General features: G+C 40.9%; 1 protein-coding gene across 4 annotated transcripts in view; it reads right to left on the reverse strand.

The window, feature by feature from the left end:
* Positions 1-772: 772 nt before the first annotated feature.
* sestd1 (SEC14 and spectrin domains 1) overlaps positions 773-23,000 on the reverse strand; it is a 129,094-nt gene continuing 106,866 nt past the window's right edge. For all 4 annotated transcript variants that reach the window (XM_067987654.1, XM_067987655.1, XM_067987653.1 and 1 more), the window contains 6 exons: positions 16,065-16,224; positions 12,165-12,246; positions 11,900-12,022; positions 9,422-9,613; positions 7,732-7,865; positions 773-1,810 (listed from right to left, as the gene is read on the reverse strand). In XM_067987654.1, the coding sequence (XP_067843755.1) occupies positions 1,687-1,810; positions 7,732-7,865; positions 9,422-9,613; positions 11,900-12,022; positions 12,165-12,246; positions 16,065-16,224 (815 nt within the window). In that variant the 3' untranslated portion in view covers positions 773-1,686. The remainder of the gene's footprint in view (positions 1,811-7,731; positions 7,866-9,421; positions 9,614-11,899; positions 12,023-12,164; positions 12,247-16,064; positions 16,225-23,000) is intronic.

Here is a 23,000-nt window from a genome sequence, read left to right on the forward strand (position 1 = left end):
TGAATCAAGTCTTTGGAGACACTGAAGAAATACACGTGAGAAGGACACGATATCTAGTCCTGATCACAAGGAGGTACGATTATTACATCCCTGGGTCATGCTTTTGTACAAATTGATATAGGGCAGTGTGAGCCAACACCCATAAAAATAAGACATTCACACTACTTACAGGAATGACTGATGAGACGGTATCTATGGCAGACCCAAATTCATAACAATATCTTTCCCTTCCAGGAGTCTCCCTCACGCAAATGTGTACAAGCTTTTTGATTACCTTTACAAGATCTTAGCGTTATTGAGCAGAAGACTTTTTTTTGGCTAATTTTCTTCCAGGCAACTTATAATGGGAGCAAGACTCAGCAGTAGCAGAAGAAACTGGCTTTTTTGTCCGTTATTGCTGTCTATCAATCTTGCTCACTTTTATTTCTTTTTATTGATATTATTCTAATTACTCCTCTGAACTTTCCTTTCTTGTTCTTTCTAATCTTGCTATCCTACATAGTTTTCCTCTTCTCTGCATTCTGTAGTGTTTCCTGTTCTGATTCATTCTTTCCTAGGACCTCAAAACTATAGGACTCCTTATCTCCCTCAGTCTTTCCTTCCTCCTATCATCTAAAAGACTTAAACCCAAGCTTGGCATCACTTGTTACTTCTTGATTTACCTAATCATCTCTTTTGAACCTTGAGAAGCTTAGCCCTTACCCAGGTTTTTCAATTTTAATATATCCATTTCATACCCATATAAAGGAGACAAAGATCAGTAATACACAGTGTACATGTTGCATTTTATTTTGCAAGGACGAGAACCATGATTTTCCAATGCAAAATTGCTACTTGAAATGTTGGGTTGTCAAAACAAATACAGTCATTTATCTGTATTTTTAAAGCTCCTTATCCACAAGTATCATTTAATATGTAATTGGTATAATATGTAAAACAAATTAGGTATTAAAAACAAAGAAATACATCAAAGGCATTTAAGTGTACATTTCATATTGGCACAAAGTAAAGCAGCAACTTTTTAAAAAAATATCAAAAATTAAGACATAATTGTAAGGGAAACATTTTATCAACATCTAATAACAGATATATTAAAAGCCTAAAAGTACCACAGCACCTGTCTAAGAACAGTAAAAGGGACTGCTTAGTGCATGGACATTCTAAAGATTTTGTAGCACCATTAAGCTTTTGTGCCAACCACTAAACTTAATAGTTGACAGGACTGTAAAGCTCTAGCGGTAGGAATTCAGTTCAGTGCAATGCTTTATATTCCACTCTGTTATTCTCAGATCTTAATGTCATTGCAGCAACATTAATTAGTCAATATGGCTTCTACAGTCAAAGCTGACAATGGTCTGTATTCAAATGTAAGCTTTGCAGAATATGCATGGAATGGTGTCTCTGTTTCCGTCAACTGCAGGATATATTTGTACCATAATTCTATACATATAATGCACACCAGGGGTATCAGGCCCATTTTCCAATGCATAACAGTGCACGTTATATGCAAAAATTGCTTCAAGATCCATTATCAAAGTTTCATATATTATGTACACCTGGACTGTGGACCCATTTTCCAATGTAAAATGGTGTCATTATATGCAAAACGAATTATTAGTATCTGAATGTTGCGCTGAGTAAGTGACTCCAGTCTTGCTATTGGCCGTAAGGTAAAGAGCTGATCCATTAACTGTCTTGTGGGATTGGTTCTGAAGGTTGTGGCTTCTTTTGGCTAACCAATCGCATTTTTTCTCGGATATGCTCTGCTGTAGAGGCCATATCACTTGGACTTCCAAAGTACTGTTCAGTTCTGGAAAATTAACATAGATAATATATTTAAATGTGGAAAAGCAGAATTACTGACATGTAAAAAGATCACAATTACTGAAAAAGCTAGAATGAATTTTTATGGGAAATGGATCACTTTTCCATTTCAACATTGAGTGATTGAAATCATGCTGTGCAATATTAGTACCACATAATGAAATTTCCCTATCTGCTATCTTAATAAAGCCATTAATCCATTTGAAATAAACTTAACAGTGTCAGAGTCAAACCCCAGTTTGAGGTTAGACAGGGCATCATAATCTAATTTCAGAGTGGGGTTTAATTATGACACTGCTATACTTTTCAGCATCAACGTGCCTTAATCCTAATCTCAGAAGAGCGCAAATGTGATTTTATTCCTCCCACTTCTCATACAATTTATTCTTAAGCCCTGTCTGTTGGAGGTTTCTAATGTAGTGCCACTTAGTATCAAATAATTGGATGTTTTGTGCCTTTGGCTAATATCTACTAAGAACTGGGTTCAGAGTGCTCAAATTCATTTCACTTTGTACCTAGCAGCCAACCTAGAGAAGAGACTTTCAACCCATTACTGGGCAGCTTTTAAACCAAGGAACCAGAGGCAAAATAGGTGGTGGTCTACTCCACCTCATCAACCAGTTAAAAGGAAGCACTGGAAATCAGCAATGCCACTATTATTCACATAAATATTTACAAAGTGCCAATAGTAAACATGTTATAAGCATGCATAAATATACACATTAAACAAAAGGCTTCAGTTACTGGTGAAATTTGGTATCCAAACACACTCAAAATTGCTGTTTTCTGTACTTGGTAAAATAACTAATGGGAAGATTATTGCAAACAGAAAACTTATCAATAATGGATTTTAAAAAAAATCCAATGCTTGCTGAGGACAAGGCGCTTATTTTTTAAAAATTCATTCATGGGATGTGGGCGTCGCTGGCAAGACCAGCATTTATTGCCCATCCCTAATTGCCCTTGAGAAGGTGGTGGTGAGCAGTCATCTTGAACCGCTGCAGTCCGTGTGGTGAAGTTTCTTTCACAGTGCTGTTAGGTAGGGAGTTCCAGGATTTTAACCCAGCGACGATAAAGGAACGGTGATATATTTCCAATTCAGGATGGTGTGTGACTTGGAGGGGAAGGTGCAGGTGGTGTTGTTCTCATATGCCTGCTGCCCTTGTCCTTCTAGGTGGTAGTGGTCGTGGGTTTGGGAGGTGCTGTCGAAGAAGCCTTGGCGAGTTGCTGCAGTGCATCCTTTGGATGGTACATACTGCAGCCACAGTGCGCTGGTGGTGGAGGGAGTAAAATGTTTAAGGTGGTGGATGGGGTGCCAATCAAGTGGGCTGCTTTGTCCTGGATGGTGTTGAGCTTCTTGAGTGTTGTTGGAGCTGCACTCATCCAGGCAAGTGGAGAGTATTCCATCACACTCCTGACTTGTGCCTTGTAGATGGTGGAAAGGCTTTGGGGAGTCAGGACGTGAGTCACTCGCTGCAGAATACCCAGTCTCTGACCTGCTCTTGTATCCACAGTATTTATGTGCTGGTCCAGTTAAGTTTCTGGTCAATGGTGACCTCCAGGATGTTGATGATGGGAGATTCGGCGATGGTAATGCCGTTGAATGTCAAGGGGAGGTGGTCAAATTCTCTCTTGTTGGAGATGGTCATTGCCTGGCATGAATGTTACTTGCCACTTATCAGCCCAAGCCTGGATGTTGTCCAGGTCTTGCTGCATGCGGGCACAGATTACTTCATTATCTGAGGGGTTGCGAATGGAACTGAACACTGTGCAATCATCAACGAACATCCCCATTTCTGACCTTATGATGGAGGGAAGGTCATTGATGAAGCAGCTGAAGATGGTTGGGCCTAGGACACTGCCCTGAGGAACTCCTGCAGCAATGTCCTGGGGCTGAGATGATTGGCCTCCAACAACCACTACCATCTTCCTTTGTGCTAGGTATGACTCCAGCCACTGGAGAGTTTTCCCCCTGATTCCAATCGACTTCAATTTTACTAGGGCTCCTTGGTGCCATACTTGGTCAAATGCTGCCTTGATGTCAAGGGCAGTTACTCTCGCCTCACCTCTGGAATTCAGCTCTTATGTCCATGTTTGGACCAAGGCTGTAATGAGGTCTGGAGCCGAGTGGTCCTGGCGGAACCCAAACTGAGCATCGGTGAGCAGGTTATTGGTGAGTAAGTGCCGCTTGATAGCATTGTCGATGACACCTTCCATCACTTTGCTGATGATTGAGAGTAGGCTGATGGGGCGGTAATTGGCTGGATTGGATTTGTCCTGCTTTTTGTGCACAGGACATACCTGGGCAATTTTCCACATTGTTGGGTAGATGCCAGTGTCGTAGCTGTACTGGAACAGCATGGCTAGAGGCACGGCTAGTTCTGGAGCACAAGTCTTCAGCACTACAGCCGGGGTGTTGTCGGGGCCCATTGCCTTTGTTGTATCCAGTGCACTCAGCCGTTTCTTGATATCACGTGGAGTGAATCAAATTGACTGATGACTGACTTCTATGATGGTGGGGATATCGGGAGGAGGCCGAGATGGATCATCCACTCGGCACTTCTGGCTGAAGATGGTTGCAAACGCTTCAGCCTTGTCTTTTGCACTCACGTGCTGGACTCTGCCATCATTGAGGATGTGGATAATTACAGAGCCTCCTCCTCCCGTTACTTGTTTAACTGTCCACCACCATTCACGATGGGATGTGGCAGGACTGCAGAGTATGATCTGTGCCGTTGATTGTGGAATCGCTTAGCTCTGTCTATAGCATGTTGCTTCTGCTGTTTAGCATGTAGTTTGACTAAAAAAAACTTTTTACGGTATTCAGAAGACACATCCATTTTTAGGTGTGCAAATCTGATGTGTTGACGATTAAGGAGAGACATGCATGATTTTCAGTTTAAACTGGTGATATTAATTTCTTACAGAAACATAACAAGAGTACAAAGACAATTTTGAGAGCATAAATTTTCAAAAGGAACCCAGCTTTATGATGAGGGAACTATGTACTTTTCTATTTTAAAACAAAGTGAATCCTTTTTGGATTCCTTGGATGGCCAGTGGATAACATGCTTTGCAGACCAGAAAGGTCTCGGGTTCGATGTAGGTGTGCTTAGCTGGCTGTTCTCAGCTTTCGCCGCAGCAGGGTTCCACAATTGGCCTCAGCATCCCTAAGCTGTACAGGAGAGGAACGATAAACATTATCAGTGTTCCTGCTGCTATACAGTGTTCCCAGATGGAGGTGTGTGTGTATCGATTATCAGGTGAAGGCAGGATAGATTTTCATTGTGATGCTCCATGTACTCAAATGGCCTGATGATGCTCATTGTTCTAGTTTAACATGAAAGATGCTAACTTGAGAAAGCTCCCAAAATCTGCTGCCAACCTATGAACAATTGCCCAAGAATTTCCAGTGTCTATGGAACTGTACTTCATCATGAGTCACTACCTTCAGGAGTGGTTATGAGTTCAAGTCTCACTACAGAGACTTGAGCACATAATCTAGGCTGACACTTCAGTAAAGTACTGAGGAACTGCTGCAATGTTGGAGGAGCCATCTTTCGGAAGAGACGTTAAAGCGAGGCCCTGTCGGTCCTCTCAGGTGGACGTAAAAGATCCCTATTTGAAGAAGAGCAGGGGAGTTCTCCCGGTATCCTGGCCAATATCTCAACCAACATCACTACAATAGATTATCTGGTCATGTATCACATTGCTGCTTGTGGGACCTTGCTGTGTGCAATTTGGCTGCTGTATTTTCCTACATTACAACAGTGACTACACTTCAAAAGGTACTTCATGAGCTGTAAAGTGCTTTGTGACATCCTGAGGTCATGAAAGGTGCTATATAAATGCAAGTCCTTTCCTTTCTGTAGGAGGAAGGTAGAAAATTAGAGGTAAAATTGAAGGAAGAGGGACATTCCTCTCCCCTTACTTCGTTCCCTACAAACCAAGCACATTGCCTAACCAAGATGACAGGTTGGAGTCTCATTTCCAGTCTTTCGACAATAAGCAGTCATCAGGAAGGATGGAGGAATGTTGCAAGTTAATTCACCCTCTACCATTTCCTCACTCCCTGTAGAGAACACATCATATCTGATTGTCTTCCATCCTTTCCAAACTGCCTGAAAAAGAACTCTGTGGGGAAACAGAGGTGTATTCATGCATCTTATAACGTTATGCAGCTTCAGGTTAGTGCACAAGCTATGCAAATAGCAAAAGAAGAAAGCACTTCTGAAGTTTAGTTATAATTTGCTGGATCTTGCACATGATTCCTCATAGAGAGATGGATGTACACTGCCACAACAACCTTTTCTTCTCTTACACTGCCCCAACCTTAGTGATTCATGCAAGAAAACTAACAGATAAATTTACTGTGAAGTTAGATACCACACTAGATTATGAGCATCTATAATATCACAGTTGGATTTACTTAACATACTGATCATAATAGATCGCAAGTGTACAACTTATACTATTTGATGAGCTTTGTGCTCAAAGTGAGCAATGCTGGTGCTGAAGACTAGCACACTTTTTTTATGTTTCTGTTATCCAGTGTCAGCATCAAGTACTCTAAAGTACAGTTATTGCATGGATCAGACAGAAAGAAAAACATATCAACTCTGCCCAAATAGATCCCTTAATCTCAGAAAAGCCTGCTGTCATTTCTAATTTCCATATCAGTTACCATTATGATCTCTGGGTGATTTTGCCAACTTAGCACTCACTTGTACCACTTTTGCACTCTGGGTCTACACATAGTAGGAACTGCATGAAGGCTGCCAACTCATTTCACATACACCCTGACAGCCTGAAGGCTTTCAGACTATTAATCTTAACCTGGCTGAAACTCAGGCCCCAAAGGGTCTGCCAACAAGTTCCTCTGAGCATAAACTATTAAAATCAGATACCATACCCACATCCTATCACCAAAACCGCTTACTTCCACCTCCACAACATTGCCCATCTCTGCCCCTAACTCACGGCTTACTGCCAAAACCCTTATCCATGCATTTGTCCCCGCTAGACATTTCGCCAATATCTTTTACGTCAACCTCCATAAACTCTTAACTCGTTGAAAACTCAGCTTCTCCCCATGTATCCTGTCCCACACTCAATCGGACTTGCCCATCACCCCTGTCCTTGATGAATTACACTTATTCCCTGAACCCTGAATACACTGAATTTAAAATCCTCTTCTTCAAATCCTTCCATGGCTTTGCCTACCTCATCTCTGCAATGTGCTTTACATCCTCTCCCACACCCTTCAGTCCTCCAACTCTGGCATTTTTTTCATTCCTTCCTCCCCAACATTGGTAAGGAATCTTACAACACCAGGTTATAGTCCAACAATTTTATTTTAAAATCACAAGCTTTCGGAGATTATCCCCTTTGTCAGGTGACCTGACGAAGGGGATAATCTCCGAAAGCTTGTGCTTTTAAAATAAAATTGTTGGATTATAACCTGGTGTTGTAAGATTCCTTACATTTGTCCACCCCAGTCCATCACCGGCATCTCCGCATCATGCCCAACAATGGTGGCAGAGCCTTCAGCTGCCTTGGCCCTACTCTCTGGCATTCTCTCCCTAAATCCCCCTGCCTCCGCATTTTTTAACCAAACTTTCAGCCACCTCTCCTAGCTCTCCTATCATTACACATCAACCATTTATTTATTCCTTTAATCGATTTTTTTCCCACCCCTTTCCTTGTAAAAAGCCTTAGAATATTTTCTATGTTATAGACACCATCTGAATGAAAATTGTTTTCACTTGAAAAAGGTGTGAGGATCAGAAAAATAAATCTATTTACCCCATACTATGCAGTTCATTAGTGTTCAATAGATGGTAATAACTGTTCATCTTAGCTGGAAGGATACAGTGCAAGGTATATGTCAACAATGTAAAATCTTACCCATCAGGGTAAATTACAGGCACTGTTAGTCTGTCTAATAGTGATTTCCCAGTGGCTTCAACTTCATCAAATTTTTCTAGAAACTCCTTCCAGGCTTCAGTCTGGTCCTCTAAATGAGAGTTATCCTTTAGAATCTGAAGGAAAAATAGTTACAAATTAATGTGAAACAAAAAGGTATTCGTATAACCATGCTCTGAATAAAATTCCAGTTATTTCTAATTAAGAAACACACATTTGCAGTTAGGAAGTATAAGTTAGACTATTAGATTTTGGATATTCAGTTGCCTAACGAATAGGTGGTATTTTGAGGTACAAGTTTGACTGAAAATACATAATGTGGTTTTATAAAGCACTGCAATACTATTTGCAGTGGAGATCACTCAATTTTTCATCTACTTGGTAAAATACAAGCATGGAGCAAAATAGAACAGTTAAAATTTTAAAAAATTATCGCAGCTATGCATATGTAAACATAGTCATGACACTATACGATACTGTAAAAACAAATCAAAACTAAGCAAACATGATTTTAATGTGATAATGTAAAAATGGAATAAAAATTAAGCATTCTGTGATATGAAAACTCTCACATTGATGTTGAAGTGTCATTTTATTCAAGCCATTACGTTATGTTAAAAAAATAACCATTTTGGCTAATGTTTTAACCTCAAAAATAACAAATTGTAAGTTCTTAACCCTAGGTAAGTGGCAGTTAACTTTTCTGAACATTAATTGTTAAAATAATTATCATTAAATGATGCCTGATACTGCTTGACCTGCTGAGTGTTTTCTAGCATTTTCTGTTTTTATTTCTAATTGCATGGCTTTTTGTAGGCTCATTTAATTTGGAAAAGTGGACATGCTGCATGGGTGTAAGTAGGACTGTTCGGTTTAGAGACCAATGAGAAGTACACTTCTCTTCACCCCCGCCCAGTCTCTGCAGAGTAATGGCTCTTTTGGTGAATACTCAATGTAGACTGGAAACAAATGCACACACATAAGTCACCATCAGTCCTTTAACAGACAGATTCCATTCACACCAACGTAATGGAATGAACATGCTATCCTACAACACTCCAGCACATCTGCTTCAACAAAATGGTGGAATAAAGGGTTCCACACAGTGGAACTGGAACTAGGATTATTTGACAATAACTTTAGAAAATAGTTAGCAGACACTTACTCAGAAGCAAGCGCTTTCAGTTCCTAGTACTCCCTACTATACTGAAGTTCCTCGTTCACACAACAAAAAATTTGGATAAAGTGTTCCTACGATGGCTGAGTAGGCAATTGCTGTTCGTGATATGGTACTGGCTCATACAATCAGGAAGATTCCTGTTGCAAACTCTGTCCTATGCTGTGTTAGTTAATCTCAACCATGATGCCAGTCTGGCACTACATCTGACCTCAGTCCTTCAGGTTAGGAGAGGAAAAAACTAATAATCCAGGCTTCCTATTCCTGATTGGCACCCTTTCTGTAAAGTGTAAATACGGATATCAGATGAGGACAAAATCAAGCTCAGTTATAATGCCCACTCCAAATAAATAGCCTACCGATACACATTGGCCAAGCTCACAAATGAAAAATAACTGAATCACCGCATTCAGGAGAGCAGAGGTAAGGAAAATCTTCAGAGGCACTATTGTACCTCCAAACATTTCTAGGCTAAGAACAAAATAAAACACAAGCCTTTTCAGCAGCTAAGTTGAATGTGTAAGCCAAATTCAGTCTGTGAATCCGTTCTTCTGATGTCACTGTAAACTGTTTCCAGACTCTGTTCAGTCTTGGTAGCGTCTCTCCTGATGACCTCGTGGTGCATCGTAGAGATTGGCACAGCACCACAGTGGCCTGCAGCAACTGTCTTCCATAATCATAGGTACTCTAGATACAGAGCATCATTAGATGAGATAGAAAACAAGATGTTACTCAGAGCAAATCAATTTATTTTATAAAGGCAAAATACAAAATACTCATAAAACTGGATTAAAGACATATTGGGGTAATTACGTTTTCTTTCAAATATTTCGCTTTATTTAAACAGAAAAATCTATTAAGCAATACAGAGTATTTAGAAGTCATCAGTTCACATAGCTTCACAGAAAAATTCAAATATGCTAGACTGTCAAGGAGCATCAATGTTCTGCTACCCTGCAATTTATATACAGTGTGCCACCATACATCTGTATTCTGTCAGGATGCGGGTGTCAAAAGGAATGGATAAATAGGCGGGTTATGTTAAAATTACATCCAATGTCTCAGATCAGTCATCCTTTCATTGGAACTGCCCCTCTGCTTTCTGCAGGGACATTTCCCTAAATATGCCTCTGTTCACTCTTCCATCGCCGTAACTTTTTGAGGCTGTGATAAGGCGTTATATTAATGAAAGTTCATTAGTTCTTTATCTCATCTTTCTCATCAGCACATTGCAGCCCTCTGGTATGAGCATCGTCTCTTGTAACTTCGGACCTTAGCTATCCACCGCCCCCCAATTTTCTTGCCAGTTTCTTACATGCAGCTAGCACTTTGTTCCTCTTCATTTTGGAGCTTTATTTTTGTTCTTTCCCATGCCTTTTCGTTACTTACTGAGATATTTGCACACCCTTTTGTTCTTCTAAAGCCTTTTCACTGCATGACTGAGATGATCTTCGCATCTCATCCTGCAATTTTTCAGCTTTTTAAAAAAAGAATATTTGCATACCATTGAAATATTAATTGTCTTTCTTTGGCAGGATACCCAACTCTCAGCTTTCACCTTGATCTGACAAAGGGTTACATCTGAAACGTTAACTTGTCTTTTCTCAACAGATGCTGACTGACTGCTGAGTGTTACCAGCATTTTCTGTTTTTGTTTCTTGACTTTCTTCCTCTCTACTTTTCACTTTGTTCAGTTCTATAAAATCACTTGTTTATTTTCTAGTCTCCAGTTCTGATGAAGGGCCTACACCCAAAATATATTAACATATTTTTAAATTTTTCACATACTGCTTTTTCGACATTTTCTGTTTTTGTATTCACTACAATTGCTAGTGGTTGGGAACCATTTCCTGCAGCCAAAGCAGAAGTGTGAACGAAACAATAACTTGGCAAAATTCAAGAGATTTCGAGCAGATTTTTGGAAAACAAAAAACTGTCATTTTGCAAAAACATTGCTCAGCAAGGGCTTTCAGACATTATTAGGGAAGGCAACACATTAAGAGCAAGTTTTGTAGGGTGCAATAATGGGCAGTTGCTTTGAATCAAGGGACAAATATCTCTGTATCCTTGGCTGCATTACATTGTTTATACCCATGGTTTAACAGTGCAACAAATTAAGAAAATGGATTATAGAATTGATACTTCACTGTATATTATGATACTGCCCCCTACAGTACGAACATGGAAAAGATTGAAAGTCTCTTGCATGAGACTGTCAGTGTAATAAGGAAATAACTCAATGTTATATATAGCAGAGGTGGAATAAGTTGTCCCGACAAACACAGTACGTAACTAAGTAACCCAAGATTATTCTTGCATACAACTATAAACACAGTGCAATTATGCAGCTTAATACATGATACAAAAAGAACAATATTCCACTCTCAGTATGGGCAGAATTGCAGAACAACAAAAAATTCTAAGCAGTAGTAGTAACAGTAACAACAAGCACTTATATAGTGCCTCTAATGTAGAAAAATTTTCCAAGGTACTTCACAGAGATGAAAGGAAGAAATAGAGATATTAGGAGGTTTGACCAAAAGAGGTTGGCTTTAAGGAACATCTTAAAGAAGGAGAGGGAGTTGGAGAAATGGTGGGGTTTAGTGAGGGAATTCCAGAATGTGGGGCCCAGGTGGCTGAGGCACAACCATGAAAGATGTTGGGAGGCATAACAAACAAGAGTCAGAAAAAGAGGAGAGGGGAGATTCTCAAAACCCGCCTCTTCGACCAATCTTTCGGTCAACCCTTCTAATACCTCCTTCTTTAACTCGGTGTTCAATTTCTCCTTAAGCCTCTGTGAAGTGCCTTGGGACATTTTTCTATGATAAAAGCACTATATAAATGAAAGTTGTTTTTGTTGATAGCTGCAATTATTGACTAGTTAATTAGCTCAAAAGCTGTCATAGTCATCTAATCATATTTGCTTCATTTGTGAATGTAAAGTAGCTACAGCATTATGTGCATCAAACATACCTGGGCAACATCAACAAATTTGCGGTGTTTTTCCAGGAGAACTTTGGCTTCCTGTGCATCGTCTCCAAGTCTAATATGCGTTTTCAGAAGGGCATCCAATAGTTCACTTAGCCATTCAACTGCCTTTATATATGAAGGGGGGGAAAAAACACTTTTATCTGAAACATCATTTGTCATTCAGCTGAGATGCACTATTTTCCAAAATCCAGTTCGACACCCCAGTAAAGAATGTGGAAAAAAATGTATAAACTGTACAATGACTTACCTGTGCAGCATCCTCCTCACATTTGAAAAGCTGCACCATCTGAAGCATTTTCAACCTCCGCACATCCACCATATCTTCACACCTGCAAAGTCCATGAGCACAGGAAGAAAAAGTGATATCTGCTGATCATAAACTTACAAAAATAAATATAAACAAATACTCTGTTTCAGCTTTTAACTTCAGTCAATAAATGCCAGTCTAATTTTTATGGAGTTTAACAAAAATCTCTGTAGAATGAATCACTTTCTTTCACATTTACCCCACTGAATAAACAGGAGCTCCGTATGGTCAACACATCAAATGCTGTGACATTTTAAATTATTAAAATAAATTAGAAACTTTAACTTAAAAAGATTACATCATTAGAGCAAATGTTTAAATTAATGTTTCTTGCAATTTGCTCATAACACTCAAAGTGGTATCTGGAGATTATTAACTCAGCAACTAATTGTAAAATACAAATATGTTTTAGGGAACATAACTCCATTACTAATGAGTTAAATTATGATGTTAAAAAAAAAGATTTAATCATTAATAAGTTTGTACAGTTTTACAAATCACTTAGCAAAGATCTTTGAGATTTTAAAACATTTTACTTGATTGATTAGTTCAGCAGTGCAACATGTCTACTGGCCCCCACCAAGCTTCCTGAGATATCCTCCCTCCGTTCCTTCTTCAGCCTCTGCATTGAGCGACTCCTCATCATATGTAGGAACCAAGGAACATAGGAACAGGCGTAGGCCATTCAGCCCCTCAAGCTTGTTGCGCCACTCAATCTAATTTTGGCTGATCTGTACCTCAATTTCACTTACGTGCCTTTGATCCAGATCCCTTGATACCCTTACCTAACAAAAACTATCAATCTCAGTCTTTTTTGAGGAATGGAACTCCAGATTTCCACTACCTTTTGTGTGAAAATATCATCCTCCGTGATTTCAATCTCCACCTCAGCTCTCCTAACCCTTTTCATTTGTTTTCACTGTCTTTCTGTCCTCCTTATAACCTCTTCCTTCGAATCAAATCTCCTACTCATATTCACAGCGACACCCTCAACATTGCCATATCCCTTGGACTCTACTTCCACAGTCTCGATCACAGACAATTTAATCTCCAACCACTTCAACAACAACAACTTGCATTTATATATCGTAGTAAAACATCCCAAGGCGCTTCACAGGAGCGTTATCAGACAAAATTTGACACCGAGCCACATTAGGAAATATTAGGACAGGTGACTAAAAGCTTGGTCAAAGAGGTAGATTTTAAGGAACATCCTAAAGGAGGAGAGAGAGGTAGAGAGGCGGAGAGGTTTAGGGAGGGAATTTCAGAGCTTACAGCCTAGACAGCTGAAGTCACGGCTGCTAGTATCTCTCACCACCCACATTCCCCTGCCCCTTCCAACTACACGTCCTGCTATGTCCATCCATGGAAGAAACTCTCCCCCACATCACTTACAATTGCACTTATGAGCAGCCGACTACTTAATCTTTGACCCTTCATTTATCACAATACTTCCGAAGCTGTCAATCTGCTCAACTACACCCTCACGTCCACCTTTGATGTCTTTGTTTCCAGTAAAACCATCACTCTCTCCAAACCTGGTCATTCCCCCAGTATGGCCCCCATCTTCACTGCCTCAAGTCTTAGGGGCGTAGACACGAGCGTATCTGGGACACAACCAGTTTAAACATCCGTCACTAGATCTGGATAGACCAATTAAGCGCCATCGGCCCTCACTCTCCTCTGCCAAACTGCCCACTACTCCAGGATCACCCCGGAGAGCAAAGATAACCATTGGCTTCTTTTGTCCATTACTAACCATCTCCTTTAACTCCTTTCTCCTGCCCCATCCAAACTCACCAACAACAAGCGGAAAGAGCTCAGGGATTTCTTTGTCACTAAGATTTAGACCATCTGTTCCGATGTCTCTGCTGCCTCCCACCTTTCCTCTTTGCCACCAAGCCAAACCTTCCCCCAGGTTGTCCCTCTTTTGGTTCTGCTCTTTCGTCTTGCCCACCAACTCAAACCTCCTTCCAGGCTCCCACCTGCCCTAGCCCTGAACCCAGGTCTTTCTCTAGTTTCTTTCCTATCTTTACTCATGCCCTCATTGAGTTCATCTTGTCCATGAGACCCTCCTCCTGTTCCTTTAACCCTTTTCCCACTAAACTGCTGACCACCCATTTTCCTTTCCTGGCTCCTACGCCAGCTGACATTGTTCTGATTTCGAGTCTTTTTCTGGTTCGTCTCCAATCTGCCCTCATGCTCTCTCAGAGCTCATCCTGTCCCTGCAACAGCACCACAACAGACTTTGAAGAGGAAAGGGAGATTGGAGATGGAGCGGTAGTTTGCAAGGACAGAAGGGTCAAGAGTCGTTTTTTTTTGAGGACAAGGGTCACGATAGCAATTTTGAAAGGGAGGGGGACAGTTTCTGAAGACAGGGATCCATTTACAATGTCAACGAGGAGGCGGTGGGGGAATCTCGGCTGCTGCTCATAAGGTGGCAGGACAAATGCCTTAATGGCCCTTTAGAGAATGCCAAAAGAGTCAGAGGATGAACAGTGAGCTCTTGGCGGCCAAGGGCTTTGTTTGCTTGTGACAACTGACCTTTAGGGAAACCTTTCCTAAGGTGTGAAAAGAGTCGTTCTTCCCAGAACAACTAATTCAACAATCCCTTTCAAAGAACACTGTTGCATTCTAATCAGCAAATTAAAAGGCCCTGCCAGTAGACAGCTTCTATCTTAACCCTAGTTACTTTTATAAAAAGCATAACCCTGTACATCTCTAATCATATTAAAAAAATATAATACAGAAATTTTCGTGGTGGCATGACAAAATTCTGCTCAATATCACAATGGCCACTTAGTTGACGTACCCTAACAAGAAATCAGCACTTTGAGGAGAAAAAAAATCCCACTACATATTTTCCCTTTCTGGAGACGAATTTGAACTTTTCTTAAGTGCCTATGCTTGGATTCCCCCAGTGGCTGAATTATTGAAGGCAAATTATGTTATATCGAGATAATAGTACGGATTTACTCTCTGTTCTGTGCTGAGTTAGTTTATCTCAGCCTGGACTAGGGAGAAGAAAAAGCCAAATTTCCACTTTTGATCACCATCCAGTGCACCTGCTGGGAAGCATGCTTTTGTGAATGTCAGATGAGGATGTCAGCTTGTTCACTGAAGAATGGCCATTTCGGTAAACGACCAGTAGACTGCCAGCAGTTACTTGTTGGCTCCTGGTCACTCAATGGCTCAAATTTAAAACTCTCATCCTTGTGTTTAAATCCCCTCATGGCCTTGTTCCTCCCTATCACTGTAACCTCCTCCAGCCCTACAAACCACCAAGAATAGTCTGTTCCTCTGATGCTGGCCTTGTATGGTACACCCACCCCCTTCGTCTCACTATTGGTGTCAGTACCTTCAGCGACCGAGGCGTCGCGCTCTGGAATTCTCTCCTGAAACCCCTCTGCCTCTCCACCTTCCTCTCCCCCTTTAAGACCCTCCTTAAAACCCACCTCGTTGACCAAGCTTTTGGTCAGCTCCCTTAATATATCTTCTTGTATCAGTGTTCATTTCTAACCTACACCTCTGTGAAAGTTTTTTTTCTAGGTTAATGGCCCTATATAAATGCAAGTTATTGTTGTATTTGAAATGTTTCTGAGACATGATATGGCACAATATAAATCCAATTTTTCCAAGCATCCGTAAAAAAGTATTTCTCATGTGATCTACAACACAAAATAGGTTAATAATTCGACCTCTGATTTGCAGATGCTCATTTATCTTTAACAACATCAAGTACACAGCTTGTTTTTTTTCCTTTGATTGGACCAAACTGACATTCCCAATTCACATACTGCAGCTTTATAACTTATCGTATATGCAACTATCAGAGCGTACCTTTGTTTTCGAAGCTGCATATCCTCCATAAGTCCTTGGATATGTTCTATGTTGTCTTTATTTTCAATGGAAACATCTTTTCCAAATGTCCACGGAGCCTGGGATGTCATTTGATCTAAAAGACCTTGACCTTTTTCCTGTAAACTCTGCAAAGCGGTATCTACAAAACAAAAATGTTTAAGATCAATTCTCCTACTTTTATTGCAGTGCAAAAGAAGAAAAAAAAAATCAACTGGCAGTTTAAAAGTGATCTGCTTTGACTCAGTGGTAGCACTCTCATCTCTGAGTCAATTATAGTGTAAAACGAGTGATATCAGATCGACCGCCCATTATGCACCCCATCTGATTTTCCTTTCCATTTCCATTTCCACAGCCTATCCTGCACCTAGTCCCGCTCGCCCATCACCCCTATCCCTGCAGTGCCTCCCAGGTTCCAACACCTTAAAATAAAAGTTCTCATCCTTGTGTTTAAATCCCTCCGTGGCCTTCCCCCTCCCTCCTCCTTATCTATACCAGTGCTACAAATACCCTTCCTTGAACACTCTGTTCCTGACTTTGGCCTCTTGTTCTTCCTCCCCTCTCTTTGCCCCACTACTGGCAGCCATGCCTTCAGTCAACTATGCCCTACAATCTGAAATTCCTATCCTAAACCCCACTGCCTCCTTCTCCTCCTTAAAGCACAACTCTTTGACCAAGCTTTTGTGCACCCCTTGAGATAGCTCCTTCTTTGGGTAAGTATCCATGCTTTCCTTCCACATTTGTGAAACGCCTTAGGGTGATTTCTTATGTTAAAGGCATTATATAAATACAAGCTGTTGTGTTATTTTAATACCTTCAATAAAACTTTTACTCCAAAGTTTCAGTCTGTCTCAAAAGCCGAAGTGATGAGAAGTGTTTTGAACTCACTTAAAACTGGTTCTTATCTGATTGTGGAAATGCAGCAAGCTTTTTTTGGTACCGGGCGAGCGGGGGGTGCATTCACAGGAGGGAATGGGGAGAAGGGTGGCTCAGGGTCAGAAGGAGGTCATTAATGGCATATACTCCTGGATCCACAGTCACCCTTCAAATTACCATACTTCATAAACCTGCACTTCAAGGCTCCTCTCCCTAATCCTCCCAGGCACTTGTATCCCCATTCAAATCTTTGGCAATCCAATATTAAGCGATATGAGAATTTTGGCTACGTTAGTTTTGAAATGGAAACAATTTTTTAAAAATTCGAATGCATTACAAAAAGTTTCCTGCTCTAATAAATATAACAGAGTGCGGCCAACACAGAGTGAACTGCTGAGAGTTTGGTAAGTGTGGGAGTTTGGTGAAGTGGGGGAAGGAGGTGCTGCTTTGCCTTGCTTTTCCTAACTTTTTCCGCAGAGCGGCAGTGGACCTGAGCACTAAAAGACTGAGATTGGGGAATAAAAGCAGCAGCAGACCTGCAACAAGAGAAAACTACGGTGTGACATCATAAGTGAGGCAGGAGAGTCCGAGAGGTGAGCACAGTATAAAAGGGGAGACCAAGAGCGGGAGGAGAGTCTGAGAGTCCAAGGCAAGTCATGGCAGCAGAGCTCGCACCTGTGATATGCTCCTCCTGCACTATGTGGGAAGTCATGGACACGACCAGTGTCCCTGGCGACCATGTGTGCAGGAAGTGTGTCCAGCTGCAGCTACTGGCTAACCGTATTTCGGAGCTGGAGCTGCGGGTGGATTCCACTGTGGAGCATCCGCGATGCTGAGACTATCGTGGATAGCACATTCAGTGAGGTGGTCACACCGCAGGTAAAGATTACGCAGGCAGAAAGGAAATGAGTAAAAGGACCAGGCAGGTAGAGCAGGAGTCCCTTGGGGCCATCGCCCTCTCAAACAGATATTCTGCTTTGGATACTGTTGGGGGAGATGGCTTATCAGGGGAAAGCAGCAAGAGCCAAGTTCGGGGCACCACGGGTGGCTCTGCTGCACAGGAGGGGAGGAAGAAGAGTGGCAGGGCTATAGTGATAGGGGATTCAATTGTAAGGGGAACAGATAGGCGTTTCTGCTGCCGCAAACATGACTCCAGGATGGTATGTTGCCTCCCTGGTGCTAGGGTCAAGGATGTCACGGAGCGGCTGCAGGGCATTCCGGAGGGGGAGGGTGAACAGCCAGTAGTCGTGGTCCATATCGGTACCAACGACATAGGTTAAAAAAAAAGGGATGAGGTCCTGCAAGGTGAATTTAAGGAGTTAGGAGATAAATTAAAAAGCAGGACTTCAAGGGTAGTGATCTCAGGATTACCACCAGTGCCACGTGCTAGTGAGTATAGGAACAGGAGAATAGACAGGATGAATGCATGGCTGCAGGGATGGTGTAGGAGGGAGGGATTTAGATTCCTGGGACATTGGGACCGGTTCTGGGGAAGGTGGGACCTGTACAAGCGGGAAAGGGTTACACCCGAGCAGGACCGGGACCAATGTCCCCGCGGGGGTGTTTGCTAGTGCTGTTGGGGAAGGTTTAAACTAGAGTGGCGGGGGGATGGGAACCTGAGCAGGGAGTCAGAAGGGAGTAAAGTTGAGAGCAGCAAGAGAGGGGAAGACCCAGGGGAAATTTTACAATACAAATAGTACAAACAGTTGTTCAAGAACTAGTGAAAGGGAAAAGCGTAGAGCAGCGGAAAGAAAGTGTACTTTAGGCACGACAGATAAAGTAAAAACTAGAAGGCGTAAGGCGATTAACCCAGCATCAAATCTGAAGGTCAGGCTAGGGTGTGTGGCCCAACTAAGAGTTCTATAAACAAATGCACGGAGTATAAGGAATAAATTAAATGAACTACAGGTTCAAATTCAAATTGGAGGGTATGACATGATAGCTATTACTGAGACATGGCTGCAGGATGGTCAGGATTGGGAACTAAATATACCGGGTTATAAGGTCTACAGGAGAGATAGGGAAAATGGAAGAGGGGGAGGAGTCGCCTTAATGATTAGAGATGAAATCAATTCAATGATAAAGGAGGATATAACGAGAGGTAAGCAGCCAAAAGAGACCTTATGGGTTTAATTGAGAAATAGGAAAGGATCTAAGACTATAGTGGGAATTGTGTATAGGAGCTCTGGCAGCAGCTCTGAAGTGCTAGATTGTATAAATGCAGAGATCAGACAAGCATGTAAGAAAGGCATAGTGGTCTTAATGGGGGACTTTAACCTTCACATAGATTGGGAAAAGCAGACCAGCAACTGTCAGAAAGGTAGTGAATTTCTTGAGTGTGTCTGGGATAGTTTTCTACAGCAGTATGTCCTCGAGGCAACAAGGGGGCAAGCCATACTAGATTTAGTAATGGGTAATGAACCAGATTTAGTTAACGGCTTAACTGTGCATGAACATCTATCCAATAGCGATCATAACATGATCGAGTTCAATGTAGTGTTTGAAAGGGAAAAAAGTGAATCAGCTGCTAAGATTCTAGACTTGGCTAAGGCCGACTTCAATGGGATGAGACAGAGACTGTCCACAGTAAACTGGGCAAATCTGTTAATGGGTAAAACGACTGATGATCAGTGGGAAATGTTTAAAGAAACATTTAACATGATACAGAATCGGTTTATACCCCTGAGGGGCAAGAACTCTACTTGCCAAAAAAAACAGCCATGGACAACTAAAGAGGTAAGGGACAGTATAAGACATAAGGAAAGGGCATACAAAAAGGCAAAAAATGGCACAGATCCTGGCGAATGGCAAAGATACAAAGATCAACAAAGGGTCACAAAACAGATAGTAAGGGCTACAAAAAGAGAGTATGAAAAGAAACTCGCAAGGGTTATCAAAACCAATACGAAGAACTTTAATAGTTATAGTAGGAAAAAGAGGGTGGTCAGGAGCAGTGTTGGCCCCTTAATAACTGAAAGTGGGGATATTGTCATTGACAATGGGGAAATGGCGGACATGTTGAACAATTACTTTGCGTCAGTATTTACAGTCGAAAAAGAGGATAGCATGCCGGAAATCCCAAGAAAACATATATTGAATCGGGGACAGGGACTCGATAAAATTAACAAAAGTAAAGCAACAGTAATGAAGAAAATAATAGCACTAAAGAGTGACAAATCCCCAGGACCAGATGGTTTCCATCCCAGGGTTTTAAAGGAAGTAGGTGAGCACATTGCGAATGCCCTAACTATAACCTTTCAAAGTTCTCTAGATTCAGGAACTGTCCCTCTAGATTGGAAAATTGCACATGTCACTCCGCTTTTTAAGAAAGGAGAGAGAGGGAAACCGGGGAATTATGGACCAGTTAGCCTAACATCTGTTGTGGGGAAAATGCTGGAGTCTATAATTAAGGATAGGGTGACTGAACACCACGAGAATTTTCAGTTAATCAGAGAGAGCCAGAATGGATTTGTGAAAGGTCGGTCGTGCCTGATAAACCTGATTGAATTTTTTGAAGAGGTGACTAAAGTACTGGACAGGGGAATGTCAATGGATGTTATTTATATGGACTTCCAGAAGGCATTTGATAAGGTCCCACGCAAGAGACTGTTAGCTAAGATAGAAGCCCACGGAATCGAGGGAAAAGTACGGACTTGGTTAGGAAGTTGGCTGAGCGAAAGGCGCCAGAGAGTAGGGATAATGGGTAGGTGCTCACATTAGCAGGATGTGACTAGTGGAGTCCCGCAGGGATCTGTCTTGGGGCCTCAATTATTCACAATATTTATTAACGACTTAGATGAAGGCATAGAAAGTCTCATATCTAAGTTTGCCGATGAAACAAAGATTGGTGGCATTGTAAGCAGTGTAGATGAAAACATAAAATTACAAAGGGATATTGATAGATTAAGTGAATGGGCAAAACTGTGGCAGATGGAATTCAATGTAGACAAATGTGAGGTCATCCGCTTTGGATCAAAAAAGGATAGAACAGGGTACTTTCTAAATGGTAAAAAGTTAAAAACAGTGGATGTCCAAAGGGACTTAGGGGTTCAGGTACATAGATCATTGAAGTGTCATGAACAGGTGCAGAAAATAATCAAGAAGGCAAATGGAATGCTGGCCTCTATATCTAGAGGACTGGAGTACAAGGGGGCAGAAGTTATGCTGCAGCTATACAAAACCCTGGTTGGACCACACCTGGAGTACTGTGAGCAGTTCTGGGCACTGCACCTTCGGAAGGACATATTGGCCTTGGAGGGAGTGCAGCGTTGGTTTACTAGAATGATACCCGGACTTCAAGGGTTAAGTTACGAGGAGAGATTACACAAATTGGGGTTGTATTCTCTAGAGTTTCGAAGGTAAAGGGGTGATCTGATCGAAGTTTATAAGATATTAAGGGGAACAGATAGGGTGGATAGAGAGAAACTATTTCCGCTGGTTGTGGATTTTAGGAGTAGGGGGCACAGTCTAAAAATTAGAGCCAGACCTTTCAGGAGTGAGATTAGAAAACATTTCTACACACAAAGGGTTGTAGAAGTTTGGAACTCTCTTCCGTAAACGGCAATTGATACTAGCTCAATTGCTAAATTTAAATCTGCGATAGATAGCTTTTTGGTAACCAAAGGTATTAAGGGATATGGGCCAAAGGCAGGTATATGGAGTTAGATCACAGATCAGCCATGATCTTAAACCGTAAACCATGCAAATAAGTTTCCATCATGATTTGAAAAAAAAGTTCTTTTAAAAACACACAAGAGATGGAATGATTAATTGAGCAAAGATGAAATGAAGTGCTAATCCCCCATGGCAACCTCTTCATGCATTCATAATCTTTTCAATTAACTGTAACATAATAATTTACTCAGCATTAACCATGAGAACAGCTTAAGCATCCATTACAGATAGAAGGAATAAACTGTATAAAGTAAGTTTTCAACTCATTTGCTACCTATAAATTCAAGTAATTAACGGTTTTTTAAACATACAAAACTATATTTTTTTTTTGCAGAAAGTGATTTCCAACTCAATATTATTTTTATGCACACAAGATGCTGTGTTTACCAATATAAACTATGAATTAAAACTTAATCATAGTTTGGTGTGAGGCACATCATTTCTGTTATGAATTTGTTCAACTTCAATTTCATCCAAGAGGTTACCCTCTTGGTATCACCTTCACACTAAATAAACACATCTACGTAAAAGTGCATTTCAAAAAATAAACTGTGTCATATATATTTACATAAAGCAAACACATTGGCACATACTTTAAGGCTGTAAACACATCTTCGGATTTAGATTATATTAATTACCCACATGAATTTCATGTTTACAGTTCATAACACAATCTTTACTTTTAACTGTACCATAATTGTATGTGTCAATTGCTCTGCATATAAAAATAGTACAGCAGATCCTTTCCACAGTTCAATCCTTAAAAACCTTTAGCAAGACTACCATAAATGTCATGGTATAGCAGCGTTTTAATGCAGGGTTAGCGTACTTCAACAATGTTCAGTTTCAGCCTTAAGAGTTGTTGAAAAATAAATTCTTAATTCATGCAAAGAGTCAGACTCATCAAGTCAATATTATTAAAATGTTAAGTAAAGCTAATACAAGCTAATTCTGGCCTCTTGCACATTCCCGATTTTCTTTGCTCCACCACTGGCGGCAAAGCCTTCAGCTGCCTAGGCCCTCAGGTCGAGTATTCCCTTCCTAAACCTCCCTGCCTCTCTACCTCTCTCTCCTCCTTTAAGATGCTCCTTAAAACCTACCTCTTGACTATCGGTTCTAGTATCTCCTTATGTGGCTCAGTGTTAAATTTGTTTGATAATCATTCCTGTGAAGTCCATGGGACGTTTTATTGCGTTAATGGCTCTATATAAATGCAAGTAGTTATTGTTGAAAAAACTGTTTTACAAATTAACCATAAGTGAATGGGTAAAATTACAGGACTAAATAATTTTCTGCAATGCTTATTATATTTAAGTCTACTGAAAATTCATTATATCTTCATTAAGTTTAAGAAATTATAATACAAAT

This window comes from Heptranchias perlo, chromosome 7 (genome assembly GCF_035084215.1).
Source record: "Heptranchias perlo isolate sHepPer1 chromosome 7, sHepPer1.hap1, whole genome shotgun sequence".
Taxonomy (NCBI): domain Eukaryota; kingdom Metazoa; phylum Chordata; class Chondrichthyes; order Hexanchiformes; family Hexanchidae; genus Heptranchias; species Heptranchias perlo.